Below are 22,705 nucleotides of genomic sequence, written 5' to 3'. Positions count from 1 at the left end.
CCACCTTTGGTACATACTACCTCAAATAACCGGTGCATATTGACTCTGTATCGGTACCCCCTGTATATAGTCTCCCTATTGTTATTTCACTGTTGCTCTTTAATTACTTGTTACTTTTATCTCTTACCTGTATTTATTTTTTACTGAATTGTTGGTTAGGGGCTCGTAAGTAAGCATTTCGATGTAGGGTCTACACCTGTTGTTTTCAGCATTACACTGTAGGGTCTACACCTGTTGTATTCAGCATTACACTGTAAGGTCTACACCTGTTGTATTCAGCATTTCACTGTAGGGTCTACACCTGTTGTATTCAGCATTACACTGTAGGGTCTACACCTGTTGTATTCAGCATTTCACTGTAGGGTCTACATCTGTTGTATTCAGCATTACACTGTAGGGTCTACACCTGTTGTATTCAGCATTTCACTGTAGGGTCTACATCTGTTGTATTCAGCATTACACTGTAGGGTCTACACCTGTTGTATTCAGCATTTCACTGTAAGGTCTACTACACCTGTTGGATTCAGCATTTCACTGTAAGTTCTACTACACCTGTTGTAGTTGACATATGTGACTAATACGTTTTGATTTGAACTCGAGAATGCAATGTGCAAGATGTTAGAATAACTGTCCTCATTTACTTTAAAATCAGCCAACAAGACGTGTAACAAACAGTACAATCAGTAGAGTGTCAATCTACTATTCCCCCATAGTAGAAAGGTAGACCTATTCTATTGGTCAACTTGTCGTTCTGTGCAAGAAAGAAATAGACTATTCCAAACAGACTCTGGGACAGTTGTGGGACGATAGATCCCAAATTCAAAGAACCAGTTCATCAAGACAAGTTTTAAAGAAATAAGGCAACAGATTAGAATATTATTCACCTAAGAACAGCAATGCGCACATGTTAGGCTCCGCGGGAATGTTCGTTCCATAGTGCAATTAGTGGGAAAACAGGTTGTCAGAAGCGCACTACACATGCGAGCGTTTTCATGACCGCGATGAAAATATCTGTTAGAAATGTAGACAGATCCAATAGAACATGAGATAAATAAGCTACTTGTTTCAATGCCATGTGTTAGTCTTTATAAAAAATGATTGGGTCCGGATTTTGACTAGGGTACTTTGAAGCAAGGTAAGACATGCTTCATAATATGAAGTAAAAACGTTCAGGTTTCACACAATTAAGTAGCCTATATGTTTTCAATATTCATACTGCGTCCAGCTCACGTTGCAAAGTGAGACGCGCTGAAGCCTGCCTGCCTGCCTGCCTGCCTGCCTGCCTGCCTGCCTGCCTGCCTGCCTGCCTGCCTGCCTGCCTGCCTGCCTGCCTGCCCTGCCTGCCTGCCTGCCTGCCTGCCTGCCTGCCTGCCTGCCTGCCTGCCTGCCTGCCTGCCTGCCTGCCTGCCTGCCTTCCTGCCTGCCTGCCTGCCTGCCTGCCTGCCTGCCTGCCTGCCTGCCTGCCTGCCTGCCTGCCTTCCTGCCTGCCTGCCTGCCTGCCTGCCTTCCTGCCTGCCTGCCTGCCTGCCTTCCTGCCTGCCTGCCTGCCTGCCTGCCTGCCTGCCTGCCTGCCTGCCTGCCTGCCTGCCTGCCTGCCTGCCTGCCTGCCTGCCTGCCTGCCTGCCTGCCTGCCTGCCTGCCTGCCTGCCTGCCTGCCTGCCTGCCTGCCTGCCTGCCTGCCTGCCTGCCTGCCTGTGCCTGCCTGCCTGCCTGCCTGCCTGCCTGCCTGCCTGCCTGCCTGCCTGCCTGCCTGCCTGCCTGCCTGCCTGCCTGATAAATAAATGCCTGCCTGCCTGCCTGCCTGCCTGCCTGCCTGCCTTCCTGCCTTCCTTCCTTCCTTCCTTCCTTCCTTCCTTATGCGCTGGAATGGCGAATGGGAAGTGTGCTGTGCACGTGTGATAAATAAATATCATGATGCATAATGACGAACTACGCACGCACCTATATAATTCCAACAAATTATGCAAATGAACAATAAGCATGACGGGTCAAATGTATTTCCATCGACTGGTATTTTCATAATTGAATAGGCTAAAAAGCAATATTTTGCAAAAGGATTTTCTCCTGGACAATTGGCAAGAGACAATTTTTATTTGTCTGTTTTTTCTCTTTTTTCTCAGCCCAAAACCGGCTAACAAACCTTGAGACACACACACACACAGCGCCCCACCAGCCCATCAGGGCACCTCTCCAGCTCATATGTTGGCTGAGGCTTGAGCAGGGCATTTCAGGAACACCCCAGATAATATGCGGCCTGGCCATCCAGCTGGCAGACACACCTGGGGGTGCTTCAATGAGAACAGAGGCCGCACTGTGCCAGCCTACTGCCCTGCCAGCCAGCTGAGAGGGAGCGATGGATAGACTGAGACAGAGGGAGACTGAGAGGTAGAAAATTAGTTAAAGTGACAGAGAAAGGAAAGAGCGAGAGAGAGCGGTAGTAAGAGAGAAAGCGAGAGAAGAGACGTGGCAAAAGAAAGGGGAGAGCGAGAAGAGAGCGATGGCCCTGTTCGCTCCAAATGAGCTCTGTCATGCCAGGCCTCTCAGCTTCCCCCTGACACTCCTCTTCTCACCTACCACATTAACAGCTTCATCTGTGAAACACCCTTGCATGTGCTACATGCACCCCAAACACATGCACAGTTTTGTTTCAATTTACAATCACAGATAAACACACAATCACTTAGCAGACACACTCATACTTTTATGCATTTCCACACAATTTCACATGCATGGGCACAAAAGCTGGTATTTTCCTGTGAGGAGTGGACCTGGGGATGGGAAGTGAGGGAAGCTCCAGAGGGAGAAAGGACAGGGGAAAAGGAGCATGACTTTTCATCCTGCTGTCAGCAAGGTGCGGCTTTAACGTGGCGGCTGGGGAATAAAGAGTGTTTTTAGAAGGTGCTGCGAGGATGAGTCAGATCAATGACTTCTTCTTTCATCCAAAGAGCCAGGCAGAGACCCAGCGGGTCAGGATTGGTGGGGCTGGTGTGTATGGGCGTGTGTGTGTGTGCATGCAAACCTCCGTTCCGTGTGTGTGAGTGTAGAGACATGTTTTGTTACCCTCTGACACCACCATAACATATGATGGGTTTTTTCCGGCTAACCCCTCCTTTGAGGAGTGAGTGGGAAAAGTAATGGAGCTTCGAGGGGTATGTAAGGTGGAACAATGGCCCTGAAATATTGAATAAGGAGTGAATGGGGGCCGTTGTTGGCATGACAATGGGGAAGACCCAGGGGTGGAAGTAGGGGGGATAGGGGAAGATAGATCATCAATCTCCCCTGGTTAAATATTATCAGGCTCTTTTGTATCAAACCCCCCTACGCACTCCGAGAATAGAACGGTCCGCAAGGCTAATGATCTCTCCTTCTGGGCCATTCACTTTGTAATGCACTGTTTACCAACTATTGAGAGACTGGAGCTCTCTTTCTCTGTACTGCTTTGCAGCGCAGATGGTGCGGGTATCCATAGTGATTATGTATCTCTGTCACTGTCAGCGAATCTGGGGAAGCATTCAGAGTCTCGGTTTAAAGGGTAAGAAGTTAACCATCTCCCAAGACAATAGTAAATTGATCAGAACTTGTCTTGAAGATGGAGAAACCTCTCAGAAAGAAACTTAGTCGAGCACTATTTGCATAAGTAAAGATTCCCTTTGGAACTTAGTCGAGCTTGGTTGAGTTGTTCGCTTTATTGCTGTTTGAGTGACAGTTTTATTTGTGCATACCTATCCGTTTATATTCATCTGTATAAATCCAGTAATGGCCATGTAATTCTGATCGCACGGCCGGCACGACAGTTTTGGATTTTGGATGTGCGACCAACTACGTAGTTTGTCAAGGGCAAGAAAATGGGTGGAATTCAGAACGCCTTGTAATATTTTTACAGAATCTCTCCATTGAAGCAGCTGATACATAGGACAGGCATGTTCCACTAAGAACGAAATGTCGAGGGACTTCTGAAGGCTCTTTCATTGTTGAACCTAGCCGAATGGTAGATATTTTAATTTTAACCTTTTATTTTACCAGGCAAGTCAGTTAAGAACCAATTCTTATTTACAATCACAGCCTAGGAACAGTGGGTTAACTGCCTTGTTCAGGGGCAGAACGACAGATTTATATCTTGTCATCTCGGGGATTCGATCTTGCAACCTTTCGGTTACTAGTCCAATGCTCTAAACACTAGGCTACCCTGCCGCCCCTCGATGAAAGTCTTCTCACCTAATAGTGCACTTCCACTGTCAGGGTTGTCTCCAGTGACGTTGACCCACACCGAGTTGTGGATAAAATGTCCAGCTCTCATCCAGTGGAGGAGGGATGGAGGGAGAGACATTTTTCTCTCATTGTCCCCTACACACACACACACACACACACACACACACACACACACACACACACACACACACACACACACACAGTGACCGACTAGTATCATCATCAGCCACAGGGCTTCTGCTGAGGCAGGGGAGGGGTGTGGGAGGAGCCCAGCCACCGCTATCATCTGAATTCTCTGGCCCCCATTCTTTTGAAATGTTGATGATTCCACCCCCACCCCACCCTGCCTGACCTCCCTACACCATCACTCCCCATCGTTGCCTCTCTTCTCTTTAATGTGGTTTGGGGCAATGGAGTCATCCATTCTGTTACCACCTCCCCATCACCTCCAGTGGGTTTAACCCTAACCCAACCACCCCCTAGACGACCCCCCCAGCACCACAGTAGTAGCAGCATTTGTCATGCTGCGGGGTTTGTCATGCTGCGGGCTTTTGTTCCTCACAACCTGCTGGCTAAGCAGGGGATTTTAGATGTGCCATTTATATTTGAAATGGCTCTGCACATTTTTACAATTGGGGGTGGCTCACCAGGTTAGGCCTACAACAGGCCTGGACTAGGTGGATGGAAGGGAAGCACTGTACAGTACCACCACAAATGGGACATACCATTATTTCTAATGATACCCACACTGCACAGGCCAGGGCTGTGCGCTAACTGCACTGCGCATCCATCCAGACACCCACCCACCATCCGTCGGCTCACACTTCGGCTTTGTGCCGTTCAACAATCAGCCATGCCCAACAAAGCGCCTACTGGCACCTCCCTGGGCATGTCTCAAGTGTAGGTCACTGGCGAGGGTGTCATAATGCCGCGGGCCTAGGCGAGGGGAAAGGGAAAATCCACTTAAAGTGAACCCCGCCGGTCAGCACTTCTCGATATGAAATCCTCCCTCTTCAGCTCTTGACTTCACTTCAGACTCCAGGCTCTGAGAGAGAGAATAAAGGCATTTATACAGGGCCTAAAGCCCTAAGCTGAGACTGAGGCAGAACCTGCCAGGTAGCAAGGCAAATCCAAATCAAATCAAATTTTATTGGTCACATACACATATTTAGCAGATGTTATTGCGGGTGTAGCGAAATGCTTGGTTTCCTAGCTCCAACAGTGCAGTAGTATCTAACAATACACACATCTAAAATAATGGAATTAAGAGATGTGTAAATATTAGATTGAGCAATGTTGGAATGGCATTGAGTTAAATACAGTAGAATAGAATACATGATATACAGTGGGGCAAAAAAGTATTTAGTCAGCCACCAATTGTGCAAGTTCTCCCACTTAAAAAGATGAGAGGCCTGTAATTTTCATCATAGGTACACGTCAACTATGACAGACAAAATGAGAAAAAAAATCCAGAAAATCACATTGTAGGATTTTTAATGAATTAATTAGCAAATTATGGTGGAAAATAAGTATTTGGTCACCTACAAACAAGCAAGATTTCTGGCTCTCACAGACCTGTAACTTCTTCTTTTAAGAGGCTCCTCTGTCCTCCACTCGTTACCTGTATTAATGGCACCTGTTTGAACTTGTTATCAGTATAAAAGACACCTGTCCACAACCTCAAACAGTCACACTCCAAACTCCACTATGGCCAAGACCAAAGAGCTGTCAAAGGACACCAGGAACAAAATTGTAGATCTGCACCAGGCTGGGAAGACTGAATCTGCAATATAGGTAAGCAGCTTGGTTTGAAGAAATCAACTGTGTAACCGGGTGGAAGCCGGCTATTTCACAGTCTGATGATTGCCTTGAGATAGATACTGTTTTTCAGTCTCTCTGTCCCAGCTTTGATTCACCTGTACTGACCTCTCCTTCTGGATGATAGCGGGGTGAACAGACCGTGGCTCGGGTGGTTGATGTCCTTGATGATCTTCCTGTGACATCGTGTGCTGTAGGTGTCCTGGAGGGCAGGTAGTTTGCCCTGGTGATGCAGGCCTGAGATCTCTGTTGGGGAGAGCTCGAGATGAAACACTAGACTAGAGAGAAGAGAAGAGAATCAAAGCCAGCTAAGTCTGTTTTGATGAGGGCTCTGTCTCTGTTTTCTCATTCTGTCAGTCTCTCTCTCTCGCTCGCTCTCTCTAGGTTCACTGATGCTCTGAAGTAGAGGCCAGACCGGGAGGGGTGAATACAATAGATAGATGGATGGGTGGAATGAACAAAGAGCTGGAATTGCTTCACTGATCAAAGTCTAATGAGGTAGTAGGGCCTTGGTAGAGCAGGGCTCTCTGCCAGCCAGCAAGCCTGGTCCGTCTCTTCCTCCCTCCCTGACTGCCTCTGCTATTTCCTGTGTCATGATTTAATCATCCTTCTCCTCGATTAGCACTAAGGCTCCAGTCCAGTGTAGCTAAGACTGGCCCTCCTCTCTCTAAGCGCTGGATAGAAACAGTGGTGTCCGTGTGTGTGTATAAACATAAGACAATGTCTCAAACCCAATACATGACCGATTCTATTGGCTATATTTCTAGGTTGACCTAACAAGGTGATCCCTCTTGATTTGGGGGATTATTTGCAATTATTTACTGTCCACATATGCCCAGTGGCCTCATCTATGATAGGTTTTCTTCTTGATGGCTGCCTAGATAATTATGTCCTAGTGAAGGTTCCCGTAAATCAAGAAACCAGGTTACGGCTGCCATAGACTGGGCCAAACAATAAAAGCCTTTATGGGGAGATAGGCCTGTGCTATAAATGCCAGAATCTGCTATTTGAGGGGCATTAAAGTGGACATGGGGCTTTCATAAAGATCCCTGCAAAAGCAGCATAATAGCCTTTCAGAAACCCCCACCCACCACAGACACATTTGAGTGCCACCTCTCTGATGTTGGATCCATAAAAGGCTCCTGCCCTGGGTCTGATGGAACCATAGGAAGAGGTGGAAGTGGGGCCATGTCTCTCGATACCGCAGCTTGTTCTCACATGGAGAGCCGTGTCCTTTACACCATCTACTCACTGTCAGTGGGCGCAGCTGCTGTTTTTGGCCAGCCGCGGCGAGCACACTGGCTGCGGAAAACCAGCTGTGTAAACGCACACAAACACACACATGGCTGGCAGCGGGGAGCAGGGTGATAACAGCAATGTCGCTAAGCCCATGCCATCTCCGGTATAGTGAAAACACCTGGGCTTCTGGGCCAGGCAGACACATGCAGCTCACTGTGAAGTGGAGTACTGGCAGACACATGAGAAAGTTTGCTGTGCAGCGATGCCAGCTGTGGAAGTGAGCTACACAGTCGTGGGATAATGGCAGAGACATGCAGGACACACGAACTGCTGCAAAGCAGAAGAGTATAGCGACGAGTGGGCCCTATCTGTGTCTCGGTGCCTTTGTTGCCTGTGTTTTTTGTTGCAAAGCTACTGGACCTTGCCTCTATTTCCTCTTAAGTTCTTTCTCTATTTGGTCTCTCCTGCTGGTCAGCCTTATTTGGTCGCACATAAGATATTATAAAAAAGAAGGAAAGCTTTGCAAAGCTGGCTTTCCTCAGTTATATCTGATCTCCTCGTCTGGGTGCTGGTATTAACCGTCTGTTGGCAAATGTGCTAGAGCTAGCGTGGGGGAGGATATGTGTGGAGAACTGGGATCTGGATACTAGCAGATGATGAGGAATCCAAAATTAGACGAGCTGGACTGACTCAAACATGTCCGTCGTTATCTTGTCAGCAGACTACTCCCTGTTAAGTGTTGTTGAGCAGACGAGCTGATAGAAAACACTACTTCTCCACTCTTTTACCCAACTTAGCCGTAAAACACTTGACTTTTTGACGAAAGCATGTTTTGTTTTTTTGTCTGTCCACTCCGATAGAGAACATATTGTTACAGGAAGTAAGTGGGGTAATACAAATCTGAAAAGTGTGAGAACACAAGCATCAAGGGACAGCTGATTAGATGTTGCTGAATCGTGGCCAACGTTAGCAAAAAAAAAATGTTCTCCTTATCTTGCATGGTTCTATGCCTGTAAGCCAAGATTTTGTGATGGTTTGCCAAATAACTCCTTTTCATTTGACCCTCTCAGCACTATAGCAGTTAGCCCAATGACCTATTGTTTGTTCTAACCTGTAGACCAACAGCTAGCTATCTCCTGTCCTATGGGGGTGAGTGGTGAGGGACAACATTTTACTGCTTCTTAACACCCTTGACGGGGCAAGGAGAGAGTGGCTGTAAAAAGAGTTTGACACCCTCACGGTTCAGGCCGCAGTCTTAAAGCACTCTGAATTCCCTCAAATAACCCTTTCTCTCCATCCCCCATCCAATCTCTCCTCCAAGTTCGCTCCTTAATCAAGGGCATTGTGTTTACCCTCATATTCTTTTATTATGTTGCACTTACATAACAGTGCCATTTTTGCCAGGCAATAATGCCTGAATGGTGCTTTAATCAAGGCCTTTCCTTCAGTGGGCTGTTGAGGCTTTAAGTAACCACGCTTTGAAGCCTGAGCCATGCAATAGAGTTTTATATATATATATATATTTTATACACACACACACACACACACACAGGTCCAATCTCTGTAGCTTTCTGTGTTGTCAGGAGTGTGGAGCTTTTGAAGCCACTCTCTGTCTCCGGCATATTTGAGTAGGCTGGATAGCTGGCACTGGCTCCTCCTCCTCCTAGGCTTTGCCTTCACACACACCTGCTAACTTGTGCCAGAAGCCGCTGACCACGTTCATTTAACCTCTAACTAGACGAGCTTGCCTCCTTTGGCTCGGTGTTGCGTGTGACAATCCCGACTCTCTCTCTCACTTCCTAATGTCCAAACTAGCCACTGGCTCCAGAGACCTGCCCTTGAAAGCCAGGGGCCATGGGCACATATGACTGGGCACCACATGGCAGCGTGCCAGCGCCCTCATTCTCCCAGCTAACGCTGATGTAATATCCCCATGCCGAAAGGGAATAAGCACCTCTTTTGATATCATGGGGTCAGACAATGAGTAGGACAGCCCAATGCACCATGGGAGCAGAGGATGTATCAGAGCAATTAGCGATCTGCTACATAGCTGACAAGCAACACAATATAATAATATACGCCATTTAGTAGACGCTTTTATCCGAAGCGACTTAGTCATGCGTGCGTGCATTCTCTCTCGCTCGCTCGCTCTCTCCACTCACTCAGCCTGAAAAACGACACTCATTAAGTCTCCTGGCGCCTGCATAGATTCAGAATGATTCGTTATGTTTTGACGGAACTCTATTTGGCATTGACTTCTGCTTCTTTTCATGTCCCGGCAATGTGACATGTCCTCAGAAGGCCTGAAGAAGAGGGTTGGTTCCTCAAGCTTTCCCATGCCTCCTCTCCATGACAAGAAATTATCAACAATCCAAGTTTTAATGTCAAATGCACAAACACAGTGAAATGCCTTTCGTGCTAACTCAAAACCCAACAATGCAATAATCAATAACAATGTAATACTAGACAAAGAAACCTGAGAAATAAGACATATAAAGAACACAATAAGTAAGCATACTATACAGGGTCAGTTCCAATACCCTATTTACATTGTGCAGGGATACTGGAGTCATGGAGGTAGATATGTATAGGGGTAAGGTGACTAGGCATCAGTATAGAAGATAAACAGAGTAGTATGTATGTGAGTAGTATGTATGTCCGTATAAATTTATGTGAATGTTATGTGTGAGTGAGCAGATGATGCAGTGTGTGTGAGTGTGTGGGGCCCTGTAAGTGTGTGGGGCCCTGTGAGTGTGTAGGGCCCTGTGAGAGTGCATAGAGACAACAATTGAGAAGAAAAAAAGGTTGAGGATACAAGGTTAACTCAGTCCGTGGAGCTATTTTGTTAGCTATTTATCAGTTGCCAGACTTTGATGCACCGGTACCGTTTGCCGTGCGGAAGCAGAGAGAACAGTCTTGGGTGGCTGGAGTCTAACCATTTTCCGGGTCTTCCTTTTTGGACCATTTTAAGTCTTTGTAGGTCAACCATTATCTGCCACTCTGGCTGTGCCATCACAATGTAGAGGTCAACTAAACACTGCCCAATCTGAGAAATAAACAGGCAGAGTATATTTGCGTTTTCTGACACCATTACTCGTTGAGGCCAATCCTGTGAAGGAATTTCTTCGGTGGTATCTGCCCAGAGCTGGCTCTCTGTGGGCTCATTATCAGTCAAAGTAAACAGTCTGGGCCCTGCATTAGATAAGGGTCACAGTCAGAGGAGCAGGCCACCCCCCTCTGTGGATAATGGCAATAATCCCTCTAACACCTTCTCAGTCAGGCTCAGTCATGGCCCCGCGGTTCAGGCAGGGGAGAACGACTGCCCCTCTCATTGAAGCCACAAAGTTCAAGGCTGACCCTGGTACTGCAGGCATTGTTTGCAGAAAACAGGGTCCCCCATTATAGTGAATGGGAAGATGGCAATCTTTGTGGAAAAAAAACTAACAAATGCCTTCTATTACACACAATGTATGCCCTTGAACTGATTATTTTAAAATTGCACACAGAAGAAGTTATTATGATAATTTAGTTGATAATGGCAGCCTGCAGTACCCTGTTCGGCCATCAACTTGAGATACTGAATAAGAGGGGTCAGCACTGAGCTAACCTGCAACAGCACTTCCTGGAGTAGCTCAAACTGAGCATGTTATGTCTACATAAATCTCCCACATGAGACGCCATCTTAAGACTTCCTTGGCTTCACATCTGATAAATTGTGTACGCGAACAATACATTTGATTTGACATGGACATGACTGCACACTGCCCTAACCCATCTGGACAAGAGGAATACCTATGTGAGAATGATGTTCATCGACTACAGCTCAGCATTTAACACCATAGTACCCTCCAAACTCGTCATCAAGCTCGAGACCCTGGGTCTCGACCCCACCCTGTGCAACTGGGCACTGGACTTCCTGACGGGCCGCCCCCAGGTAGTGAGGGTAGGTAACAACATCTCCACCACACTGATCCTCAACACTGGGGCCCCACAAGGGTGCGTTCTGAGCCCTCTCCTGTACTCCCTGTTCACCCACAACTGCGTGGCCACGCACGCCTCCAACTCAATCAGCAAGTTTGCGGACGACACAACAGTGGTAGGCTTGATTACCAACAACGACGAGACGGCCTACAGAGAGGAGGTGAGGGCCCTCGGAGTGTGGTGTCAGGAAAATAACCTCACACTCAACATCAACAAAACTAAGGAGATGATTGTGGACTTGAGGGAACACCCCCCTATCCACATTGATGGAACAGTAGTGGAGAGGGTAGTAAGTTTTAAATTCCTCGGCGTACACATCACAGACAAACTGAATTGGTCCACCCACACAGACAGCATCGTGAAGAAGGCGCAGCAGTGCCTCTTCAATCTCAGGAGGCTGAAGAAATTTGGCTTGTCACCAAAAGCACTCAAAAACTTCTACAGATGCACAATCGAGAGCATCCTGTCGGGCTGTATCACCGCCTGGTATGGCAACTGCTCCGCCCACAACCGTAAGGCTCTCCAGAGGGTAGTGAGGTCTGCACAACGCATCACCGGGGCAAACTACCTGCCCTCCAGGACACCTACACCACCCGATGTCACAGGAAGGCCATAAAGATCATCAAGAACAACAACCACCCGAGCCACTGCCTGTTCACCCCGCTATCGTCCAGAAGGCGAGGTCAGTACAGGTGCATCAAAGCTGGGACCGAGAGACTGAAAAACAGCTTCTATCTCAAGGCCATCAGACTGTTAAACAGCCACCACTAACACTGACTCAACTCCAGCCACTTTAATAATGTGAATTGATGTAAAATATATCACTAGCCACTTTAAACAATGCTACTTAATATAATGTTTACATACCCTACATTATTTATCTCATATGTATACGTATATACTGTACTCTATATCATCTACTGCATCTTTATGTAATACATGTATCACTAGCCACTTTAACTATGCCACTTTGTTTACATACTCATCTCATATGTATATACTGTACTCGATACCATCTACTGCATCTTGCCTATGCCGCTCTGTACCATCACTCATTCATATATCTTTATGTACATATTCTTTATCCCTTTACACTTGTATAAGGTAGTAGTTTTGGAATTGTTAGCTAGATTACTCGTTGGTTATTACTGCATTGTCTGAACTAGATGCACAAGCATATCGCTACACTCGTATTAACATCTGCTAACCATGTGTATGTGACAAATAACATTTGATTTGATTGATTTGATTTGAGTGGTGTCACGTGATCAATGGCATTGTCCATTCATATATATACTGTCATTGGGTCCAGGTGTAGGCCAGACACTGGGATGTACCAATTAGTGATGCATGGGTCAGCTGTTTATTCACCTGCCCACAATTGCTAATAACCCATCCGCAACGGCCCAAATGTGATAAAGTTCAAATCTGAGGCCCGCACCCGACCCTAACCTGCAAATATAGAAAATGTGCTGTACAGTCAGATGGCATAAAGATTTTTGGACAGGGGGTGCGGGATTTATTTTCAAAGCCTGGTCAGGCGGACTATGTTTCTGCTTATAATTTCCAACATTTTGGTAGGCTATTTGTTATTCAACTTGTCTGTAATTAGATAGGCCTACATGCAGCTTCTCTTCTGTCATTACTTATTGCCCTAGAACTAAATTGCTAAACTAAACTAAACTAATATAACTTATTGCCCTAGAACTAACTAAATAAACGGATGCTCACCATACAATGACATACATCAATATAATGAATGTTTTAATCTAGTAATCTAGCTTCATCTGTAAAGATTTCTCTTCCATCTCAGTTTTTCTCTCACAGCAAAGACATTTATGGACCAGAGAGTTAATGCAATAACAAAACAATAAATGTAAAGATTTTCCATGCTAAATTTCCAAATGACATCAGTTTGACGGGTTTTTAGGGAATTGAAAGATGTGAAAACGACCCAACATGTTTCTCATAAGATTTCAGTTTCGGCATGGATGCATATTTTATGTGGCTTAAATACTATCAGCTTTTATGGTGCTAATAAAGATAGGGACCATCTGTAAAGGTCCTAACCACTCATTCATTCTCTTAAGATGCTGAAGAAAATCGATCCTATTTCTCCACTCCTGTTCCAGAGTCGAAATGTACAATTTGTGTAACATATTACTGCAAGAAATGCTCAATTCTGCAGGAGTTGATATTATATTAGGCTATGTGAGAGATTATAGACCTAGTCAGTTTACAGACTTTCAGTTACTATTCCATTTAAGCCATCTGCATTTGGCGCGCATACAAGTTAGTGCATAAAAAACCTCAATGTGGCCTTTTAGATATGAATTGCACAAGAATTATACATTTATGGATTTGTTTTTTTGCATTGTTTTATTTTTATTTAACCCACCCGCTACCCCAGTCACCCTTCATCCACACATTTTGTGACCCTAAACCCGTCCACTCCGTGGGGACTGCGGGTTATGGGTCAACCCGCGCACTATTATTACCAATCAAGAGCCCTGGATGGGGAACTGGCTAAAACCTGTACTGTGATATACACAGGTATCAGGCCTGAAACGACATGTAGTGGGAATTCTGAAAGAGCGGGACATCATCTAACCTGGGACAGCTTAATCCTGGCGCACTTCTTTGTTTGACGAGAAAATCAAAACTATTGTTACTAAACCCTGGCAGCGAAAAACCACATGATCAAAATCATGTCACTTCATTGGTGTGATATCATAGAGGGGGGGGGGGGCAGAGCAAGCTTCAAACAGGAAGCGAAGCACACAGTAAGATCAGTGACACAGTTTATTTTTCTGTTTTGATGTTAGGGTTATAAAACTGTGTAAATAATGTACTGGTGCATCAAAACATAAAAGTAAAGGCAATATTATGTTTCAATTTTGTAATTGTCTTTTTGTCCTGCTTTACCAGCCATATGTAGCTAAAGTAGGACAACTTGGAGTAGCAAAAGTGGGACAGTCTAGGCTTTTCCAATGGAGGAAATGCATCCCGTTTACATTAGCGACCCCTTGTACAGTACATTTTAGTCAGGGCTCTGGTTCTTGCAGAACTTTATCCTGTTTGTTTCGTGTAGTGCTTTTATTAGGTCTGTTATTTGAGTGAATTCAGACAAAATGGGACATGTGTTGCATTTCCATCTTCTGTAACCTATTTTGACATCTGTCCAACATTCTAGCCCAACCAACACATGATACTGTACATTCCTGAAATCCTCAGGTGTTTCCCAATCACACAACATTCAAGTTGATTATCATTGGGGTACAATTAGTCTTATAATATTGGTGTCCCAGTCTAGCAAATGTGAACTGAAAATATGGTTTTGACTCGACCTACATAAAGTTTTCTTTGTGTGTGTGAGATTAGGAAACATGCTGAGGATTTCAGAAAGGTATCATGTGATGGGCTAATATATTGGATAGATGTCTGAAGAGGCTACAGAAGATGGACATTTTTTGCTTTTCCAACTTATTCTGAATTCTTCACTATTATATGATAGTTATATTATATCATCATGGTTATAAAGTTTGTATTATCTATTATTTGGATGGAAATGAAAAGTGTTTCAACATGGTCATAACAATTGAATACAAACTAGTGTTGTGTATTCCTTTAAGGAAGTGGCAACAATGTTGCACCCACGCCAATTTGATGTCCACAACTATTAGAAACTTGGAAACAACTTTATATATTTGATTGTGGCTGTAAAAAGTGCCCGTTATTGGTTACAGTGCCTGGTTAACTGTGACTCTTAGCCTCTGAGCAGAAAGCAGAAGTAATCTACGCTTGTTCATTGAGCAGCACTTTAGGGAGTGTGATTGTGTAATATCGGGTGTACAAGGTGGGAAACCTTGAATGATGTCAGGTGAGAAGCGCAGAGGCAAATCCGAGTCAGCATCTGGGTCATTTGGAGGTGAGGCTGCCTGCTTCCTTGAGTTCAAGAAAAGTTCAGCCGAATAGCGTTAGGCGAATTAGCAGACTGAGGGAAAAAAACAGAGGGTAGTGAACGATGAGAACACGGAGAAGGAGTCAAATTAGTTGGAAGGGCGAGCCCAAATGACGAGGGAGGGTAGACAACTTTTAGGAAAATAGTTATAGGCTCATGGAATAATCAATTATGTTAATGAGCTCGCTGAAAATACATAAGGTTCATTTAAAGAGTTTACTAAACCTAATTATCTTTCAATACGCACTTCTGTAATAGAGAGAGGCAGGCCGAGGCGCCTGCGGGCCTCGTTCCTCTCTCACCAACGCCCCGCTCAGGTTGGGGATGTCTGTGAAGGGTTACAGAAGAAGGGAGTGTAGGTGGAGCCACATGCCAGCTGCTGTGCCTGGTCACTTTCTGCAGAACATGATAGCCACGCAATTTGTGTGGGAGCGAATTCGGCTCCTCTCGGTATACAAAACAAGAAGAACCGAATGTGTTGTGCGAATCAGGACATTTTAAATGCAAGCAGGGCAAGATATGTAGCAAATCGAGTAGTCGTGCATTGGTGTTGCACGGTAGACAAAATAAGTGGATCGGCGTACAGACAGCAGGCTGATTGTCCCGTTTGCGCTCTTGATTTGTGTGGACTATTTTACTTATCCCAGAGGACGAGTTGGAACTAAATACGGAATTTCATTCTAATTGATCAGCACCTGATCTCTTTTGCCTATTCTGATGTGGGTGCTGTGTTATTGAAATGGACTTGGACCCCTTGTGATTTCAGGTATTATTGGAGTTTGTAGGGTATATCATTTAAATTTCGATCTAGTTTACTATTTGAGGCATGGCCATTGAACTGACCCGATGAAGTTATTCCGGTCGGCTTTTCGATTAAACGAATCGTTCGGCGCATTTCAAACCTCACTTTTGACATGACGTTGGCCATTCTTTTGAACGATGTGTTCAAATTTAGTGTGGGTCGGTATTCCATACAATTATTTTAGTTTTGTAGCGGATTGACTAAACAACTAGTGGACCCGAATCCTCAAGTGTCGTGTCTATGAACGGATGTATTCCCTTTATTTTGAATGTATTGTAGTTTTTACCCTTTTGCACAGTCTACTGGTGGCAAACTGAAAACCACACGTCTGCTGCTCCTATTTTCGTGTGCCCAACTCGTTGCGCGCAGCAGACGTTCTTTCGCTCTCCTCGGACAACAATCGTCCCGCTTTCTCTCTACGTACGATGTATGAGAGTGTGGACGTCGTGGGACTGAATCCCAGCCCGAACCCGTTTTTAATGATGGATTACTACAACCAGAGCAGAGGATGTTTGATCCCAGAGAAAGGACTTGTGCCCGGAGCGCCTCATCACTACAGCACGTCCATCAGAAATCAACACTGGAACGGCTCGAATCACTGTAGGTGGCATTTTCACTGCCTCGTTCATTTCATTTCACTCATTGGCGAAGTTCACACGAAGCCCTTTACGCTCAACTATGCCATGGTGTTTCTGAGCTAAATATTCATGATATTTGTTCTCTGAAGTGTACTGAATTATTGCGCTTTCATTTGTAACGGCTGACATTTTATTTCACATATACCATGCTATTAGGCCTATTAAATTCGTTTTAATCAGGTTAATAATCACTCGTTTTGCAATAATGTAAAGGTATCTATATCGCAATAAAGCCTACAGTAGCCTATAAAGCAGGCAATGTTATCCAAACCATTGGATTTTGATTAATAACCACGAGGTTTTATCTAGGCACACCCAAGGTAATCATATCAAACTTTCCTGCTGGCGTTATAGAGCGGCAGGTAGCCTAGTGGTTAGGGCGTTGGGCCAGTAACGTTGCTGGATCGAATCCCTGAGCTGATCTGACAAATCTGTTGTTCTGCCACTGAACAAGGCAGTTAACCCACTGTTCCTAGGCCATCATTGACAATAAGAATATGTTCTCAACTGACTTGCCTCGTTAAATAAAGGTCAAATAAATACATAAATATAACTGCAATAAGCTCTTCTAGATACACACCTCATTAAAAATTCTTAAATGTTTTTCCATTGGGGATAAATATTCATTTGAAGACCTGTACGGGTAATTATGCAGATCTCTAGTCATTATATGATTATTGATATGTATTTGTTTTTGTCTATTAATACACTACTTTGTTTTGGAATTTGCTCTATTTGTTTTTATTTAACATTTATTTAACTATGCAAGTCAGTTAAGAACAAATTCTTATTTACAATGAGGGCCTACTAAAAGACAAAAGCCCCCTGCGGGGATGGAGGCTGTGATTAAAAATAATAAATCATATAAAAATATCGGACAAAACACACATCACGACAAGAGACAGCACGACATAGAGAGACCGAAGACGACAAAAGCATGGCAGCAACACAACATGGTAGCAGCACAAAACAGGGTACAAACATTATTGGGCACAGACAAATCAAATGTATTTATATAGCCCTTCGTACATCGGCTTATATCTCAAAGTGCTGTACAGAAACCCAGCCTAAAACCCCAAACAGCAAGCAATGCAGGTGTAGAAGCACGTTGGCTAGGAAAAACTCCCTAGAAAGGCCAAAACCTAGGAAGAAACCTAGAGAGGAACCAGGCTATGAGGAGTAGCCAGTTCTCTTCTGGCTGTGCCGGGTGGAGATTATAACAGAACATGGCCAAGATGTTCAAATGTTTATAAATTACCAGCATGGTGAAATAATAGGTCTGGGACACCGACACAAACTACTGCAGCATAAATACTGGAGGCTGAGACAGGAGGGGTCAGGAGACACTGTGGCCCCATCCGATGATACCCCCGGAGGGGCCAGACAGGAGGGATATAACCCCACCCACTTTGCCAAAGCACAGCCCCCACACCACGAGAGGGATATCTTCAACCACCAACTTACCATCCTGAGACAAGGCCGAGTATAGCCCACAAAAGAGACAAATGTCATTTTTTTGTTGTAAATTGAAATTTCCTCTTATAAATGTTAGCAACACCTCCGCCTTTGCGGGATGCATGGGGGATATGGTCACTAGTGTCACCAGGAGGTGAGGCCTTATTTAACACAGTAAATTCATCAGGCTTAAGCCATGTGTCAAGTCAGGCCAATCACATCAAGATTGTGATCAGTGATTAGTTAATTGACTATAATTGCCTTTGAAGTAAGGGATCTAACATTAAGTAGCCCTATTTTGAGATGAGGTATCACGATCTCTTTCAATAATGGCAGGAATGGAGGAGGTCTTTATCCTAGTGAGATTGCTAAGGCGAACACCGCCATGTTTAGTTTTGCCCAACCCAGGTCGTGGCACACACTGTCTCAATGGGGATAGCTGAGCTGACTACACTGACTGTGCTCGTGGCAGACTCCACTAAGCTGGCAGGCTGGCTAACAGCCTGCTGCCTGGCCTGCACCCTATTTTATTGTGGAGCTAGAGGAGTTAGAGCCCTGTCTATGTTGGTAGATAAGATGATAGCACCCCTCCAGCTAGGATGGAGTCCGTCACTCCTCAGCAGGCCAGGCTTGGTCCTGTTTGTGGTTGAGTCCCAGAAAGAGGGCTAATTATCTACAAATTCTATCTTTTGGGAGGGGCAGAAAACAGTTTTCATCCAGCGATTGAGTTGTGAGACTCTGCTGTAGAGCTCATCACTCCCCCTAACTGGGAGGGGGCGAGAGACAATTACTCAATGCCGACACATCTTTGTAGCTGATTTAAACGCTGAAGCTATGTTGCACTTGGTGACCTCTGACTATTTCATCCTAACATCGTTGGTGCCGACGTGGATAACAATATCTCTATACTCTCTACACTTGCCAGTTTTAGCTTTAGCCAGCACCATCTTCGGATTAGCCTTAACGTCGGTCGCCCTGCCCCCTGTTAACAGTGTTTGATCGCTGGATGATTCGTTTTAAGTCTAATACTGCGGGTAATGGAGTCGCCAATGACTAGGGTTTTCAATTTGTCAGAGCTAATGGTGGGAAGCTTCGGCGTTTCAGACCCCGTAACGGGAGGAGTAGAGACAAGAGAAGGCTCGGCCTCAGACTCCGACTCGCTTCTTAATGGGGAAACCGTTTGAAAGTTTCTGTCGGCTGAATGAGCGACACCGGTTGAGCATTCCTACAGCAGTTCCCTCCAGAAACCATGAGAAAGTTGTCCGGCTGCGGGGACCGTGCGAGGGGATTTATACTAACGTTACTATCTGTACTTACTGGTGTCACAGACACTGTTTCATCCTTTACTACACTGAAATTACCCTTTCCTAAAGATTGCGTCTGAAGCTGGGCTTGCAACACAGCTATCCTCGACGTAAGGCGATCGTTCTCCTGTATATTATGAGTACAGTGACTGCAATTAGAAGGCATCATGTTAATGTTACTTCTTAGCTTCAGCAATTGGAGGTCCTGACGAACCACGTCCAGATAAAGTGAAAAACGGTAATAAAAAAAGTAAAAACCGTAAAGTTGTCAGGTAGCAAAGTAGGGTTGGCAGCAAAACGCACAGCAACACGTAAACAAGTCTGCAAGTTGTGACCGGAAATGGCGTCAAAAAAAGTCAGAGTGGGTCTAGAGTCTCTCAACAGCACTAAGGGCAAGAAGGTAGAGACAACAATAAATCACACAAAGCAGCTACAACAGTCAGTAAGAGTGTCCATGATTGATTCTTTGAAGGAAGAGATTCATAGACTCAATCATGGACACTCTTACTGACAGTTGTGGCTATCCCCATATGTCAAATGGGGATAGTGGCATATTGCTGAACATATAGCATATAAGTCAATAAAAAAAGTGCTTCAATGACCAAATGTCATCAGAAGTTATTATTTATTCTATAAACAGTGTACAGGTGGAGGAAAATGGTCCCCCCTGCTGCACTCACAGAATTGGCTCTAGATTATATCTGGAATAATGGAGATCATTTTATTGTGGCAACAAAGTACCATTCTCTACCTCCGCTGGGGGTAACCTGCTGTGCCACTAATGACAAAGCACACTGGGACTTTAAGGTAGAAGTGGTCTGCTTGTTCATTACTGCTGAGTGACCAAAACAGCCTCTCATATCCTGAGAACGGAATATATCCTCAGTAAATCTGGATTATGTAAATGAGAACATGTGTATTTCTCATCAGGGTATTGACAAATGTACCCAGACCCCAGGGTTTGTCATATGAATATCCATCCTGCCTGACCTGATTCTGTGTTTACTAAAAGTCATAAGGTTTGGACAGAGATGGGGATTAGACATTGAGAAACATATTGACAACAACACCAATCACAGACAGAAACTCCTCACATGCTGCTGGTCTTGTTTGAGAGGTTACATCTCTACTAGTGTTAAAGCAATACAACTCCTCGGCAACACAACGCAGGCAGCAAAAGCCCTTACTGAGCTGTCGACTCCACCCTGTACACTATTATTGTATTGGTCCAGTGAGCGGTTCTAGTCGTGGCATTGATTTGAACCATGTGAGCTAATATGCGAAAGGCTAGCTGAGGGGAAAACCAGGAAAAGACCTCTGATCCCAAGCTCTGGTACACATTGTTGTGCTCATAGGAGTAGTGGGGAGAGGTCTGCCTTACTGCCTGGACGCGATAAAAAGTTTAGTGCCCAATGGGGGAAACTGAGGGGGTTTGGAGGGAGTCGGAGGGTAGGGAGTCGGTGGGGGTGTACATAATGTCCTTTGGTGTCATCACATGGCTTTGGAGGCTTACTGGATCACGGGTAAAAACACACAAAAAACAGCCATAGTAGTACAAGATTCTGTTTCTATTTGCAGGGGGATATATCCTAACCAAAGAGGGCTAGGATAGTCCAATGTCTGGTGCACCTATCTCCATTATTCATCAGATGACCCTTCAGAAGTCCTCTCAACTCTGAGTACGTTCAGTGAAATCAGTCTAAAACTTCCTCTAAGAAACATGATCAGCTGCCACTAGTCACCGTATTATATATTCACATGCTCCAGGTGAGCGGTGTTATCACTATCCAGCCATGTCAGTGAGTCGCGTTCATCAAAGGGAACAACAACCGCAGTAGTACTCTGTTATTGTGTTGTAGAACAATGCCAGGTCTCATCGACGGGTTCAAGCAGATTTAAATGCACTTGATTCCATTCCTTTCAAGAGGGCTGCTGCTGCCAGAATCCTTACAGCAATTACTGGCTCATGCATGAAGGAATGCGCATGGCCCTTTTCACATGACTGTCACACACTGCACGGGGAGGGGGGTTGGTGGTGGGGTAGGGATGACACATGGTGGGCTACAGTCACTGCGAGAGAACTCCGGCTTGGACTCCATCTCTGAGGCTGTCATATGGTTTGTTGGGTTTGCGCGCCGACACCAGCCCATGGAGAAGTGTTTTGACTGACTCTTTTTTTGTTTATCAAGGCAGAGCTGCCAAATACTGACCTATTGGCTCTAATCGCCTGTATCGGAGGGGGGTTGTTAACTGCTTGCCTAATCAGACTCGTGGTATTTAAGTGCGGAAGTCCTTTCGGAGTGGGGGGAATTTGGTAGAAAAAACAGATGGTATTTTTGTTTTCCAATGCTAAGGACTGTAATAGCCGGAGCAATTTTGGGCAGGGCGAATGAAGAGGGAATTAGTTTAAGGGGAAGAGTTCCAGTTTGCTTGTGAAGTGTAAACCCGTGCGGTTTCTCTTAGGGTTGAGGACTTACAGCGTCATACAGCGTAGCGAGACTGCCCTGTAATTGTTTGTGCTGTTATTACAGCGCATGGAAACTGTGGCTGGTCTGTTTGGACGCTGCGATTGCCAAACGATTGTGGTGTTGGCTTTGCAAATGAGCTATGGATATTGTTTCCGCCCCTGACATACAAGCTGCACCTGGCATTATGCACCAGGGACTTGAAAGAGTTCATAAATAACTTTGCATAAAAAGACGTCTGTTCCACTAAACCCCCAAAAAAGCTGGTGTTTTGTAACACTGCAATGTGGAGATGCTGAGCATAACAACTGTGGGAAAAATGGTCATCCAACCAGGCTTGTGGTAGAATGGATTCGCATTTTGAATCTGATGTTCTATATACTCTGAACGCAACACGTAAAGTGTTGGTCCCATATTTCATGAGCTGAAATAAAAGATCCCAGAAATTTTCCATACGAACAAAAAGCTTATTTCTCTCAACTTTTGGGCACTAATTTGTTTACATCCCTGTTAGTGAGCATTTCTCTACCAAGATAATCCATCCAGCTGACAGGTGTGGCATATCAAGAAGCTTGTTAAATAACATGATCATTACACCTTGTGCTGGGGACAAAAATGTGCAGTTTTGTCACACTACACAATGCCACAGATGTCTCAAGTTTTGAGGGAGCATGCAATTGGCATGCTGACTGCAGGAATGTCCACCAGAGCTGTTGCCAGAGTTGAATGTTCATTTCTCTACCATAAGCCGCACCCAATGTCGTTTTAGAGAATCAGGCAGCACATCCAACAGGCCTCAGCCCCAGACCATATGTATGGCATGGGAGAGTGGT

At 45.0% G+C, this 22,705-nt stretch overlaps 1 protein-coding gene across 6 annotated transcripts in view; it reads left to right on the top strand.

Annotated features, from left to right (window-relative positions):
• LOC135523964 (retinoic acid receptor alpha-like) overlaps positions 1-22,705 on the top strand; it is a 244,811-nt gene that overhangs the window by 173,688 nt on the left and 48,418 nt on the right. For 2 of the 6 annotated variants that reach the window (XM_064951010.1, XM_064951006.1), the window contains exon 1: positions 15,607-16,610. The exons of the other annotated variants lie outside the window; for them this stretch is intronic. In XM_064951010.1, coding sequence (XP_064807082.1) covers positions 16,436-16,610 — 175 coding nt within the window. In that variant the 5' untranslated portion in view covers positions 15,607-16,435. Of the gene's footprint in view, positions 1-15,606; positions 16,611-22,705 lie in introns of those variants that run through there. 6 annotated transcript variants of the gene reach the window in all.

The sequence above is a fragment of the Oncorhynchus masou genome, chromosome 31, assembly GCF_036934945.1.
Source record: "Oncorhynchus masou masou isolate Uvic2021 chromosome 31, UVic_Omas_1.1, whole genome shotgun sequence".
Classification (NCBI taxonomy): Eukaryota; Metazoa; Chordata; class Actinopteri; order Salmoniformes; family Salmonidae; genus Oncorhynchus; species Oncorhynchus masou.
Note: the sequence above shows the minus strand (reverse complement) of the source record. Positions and strands in the feature narration are given on the sequence as shown.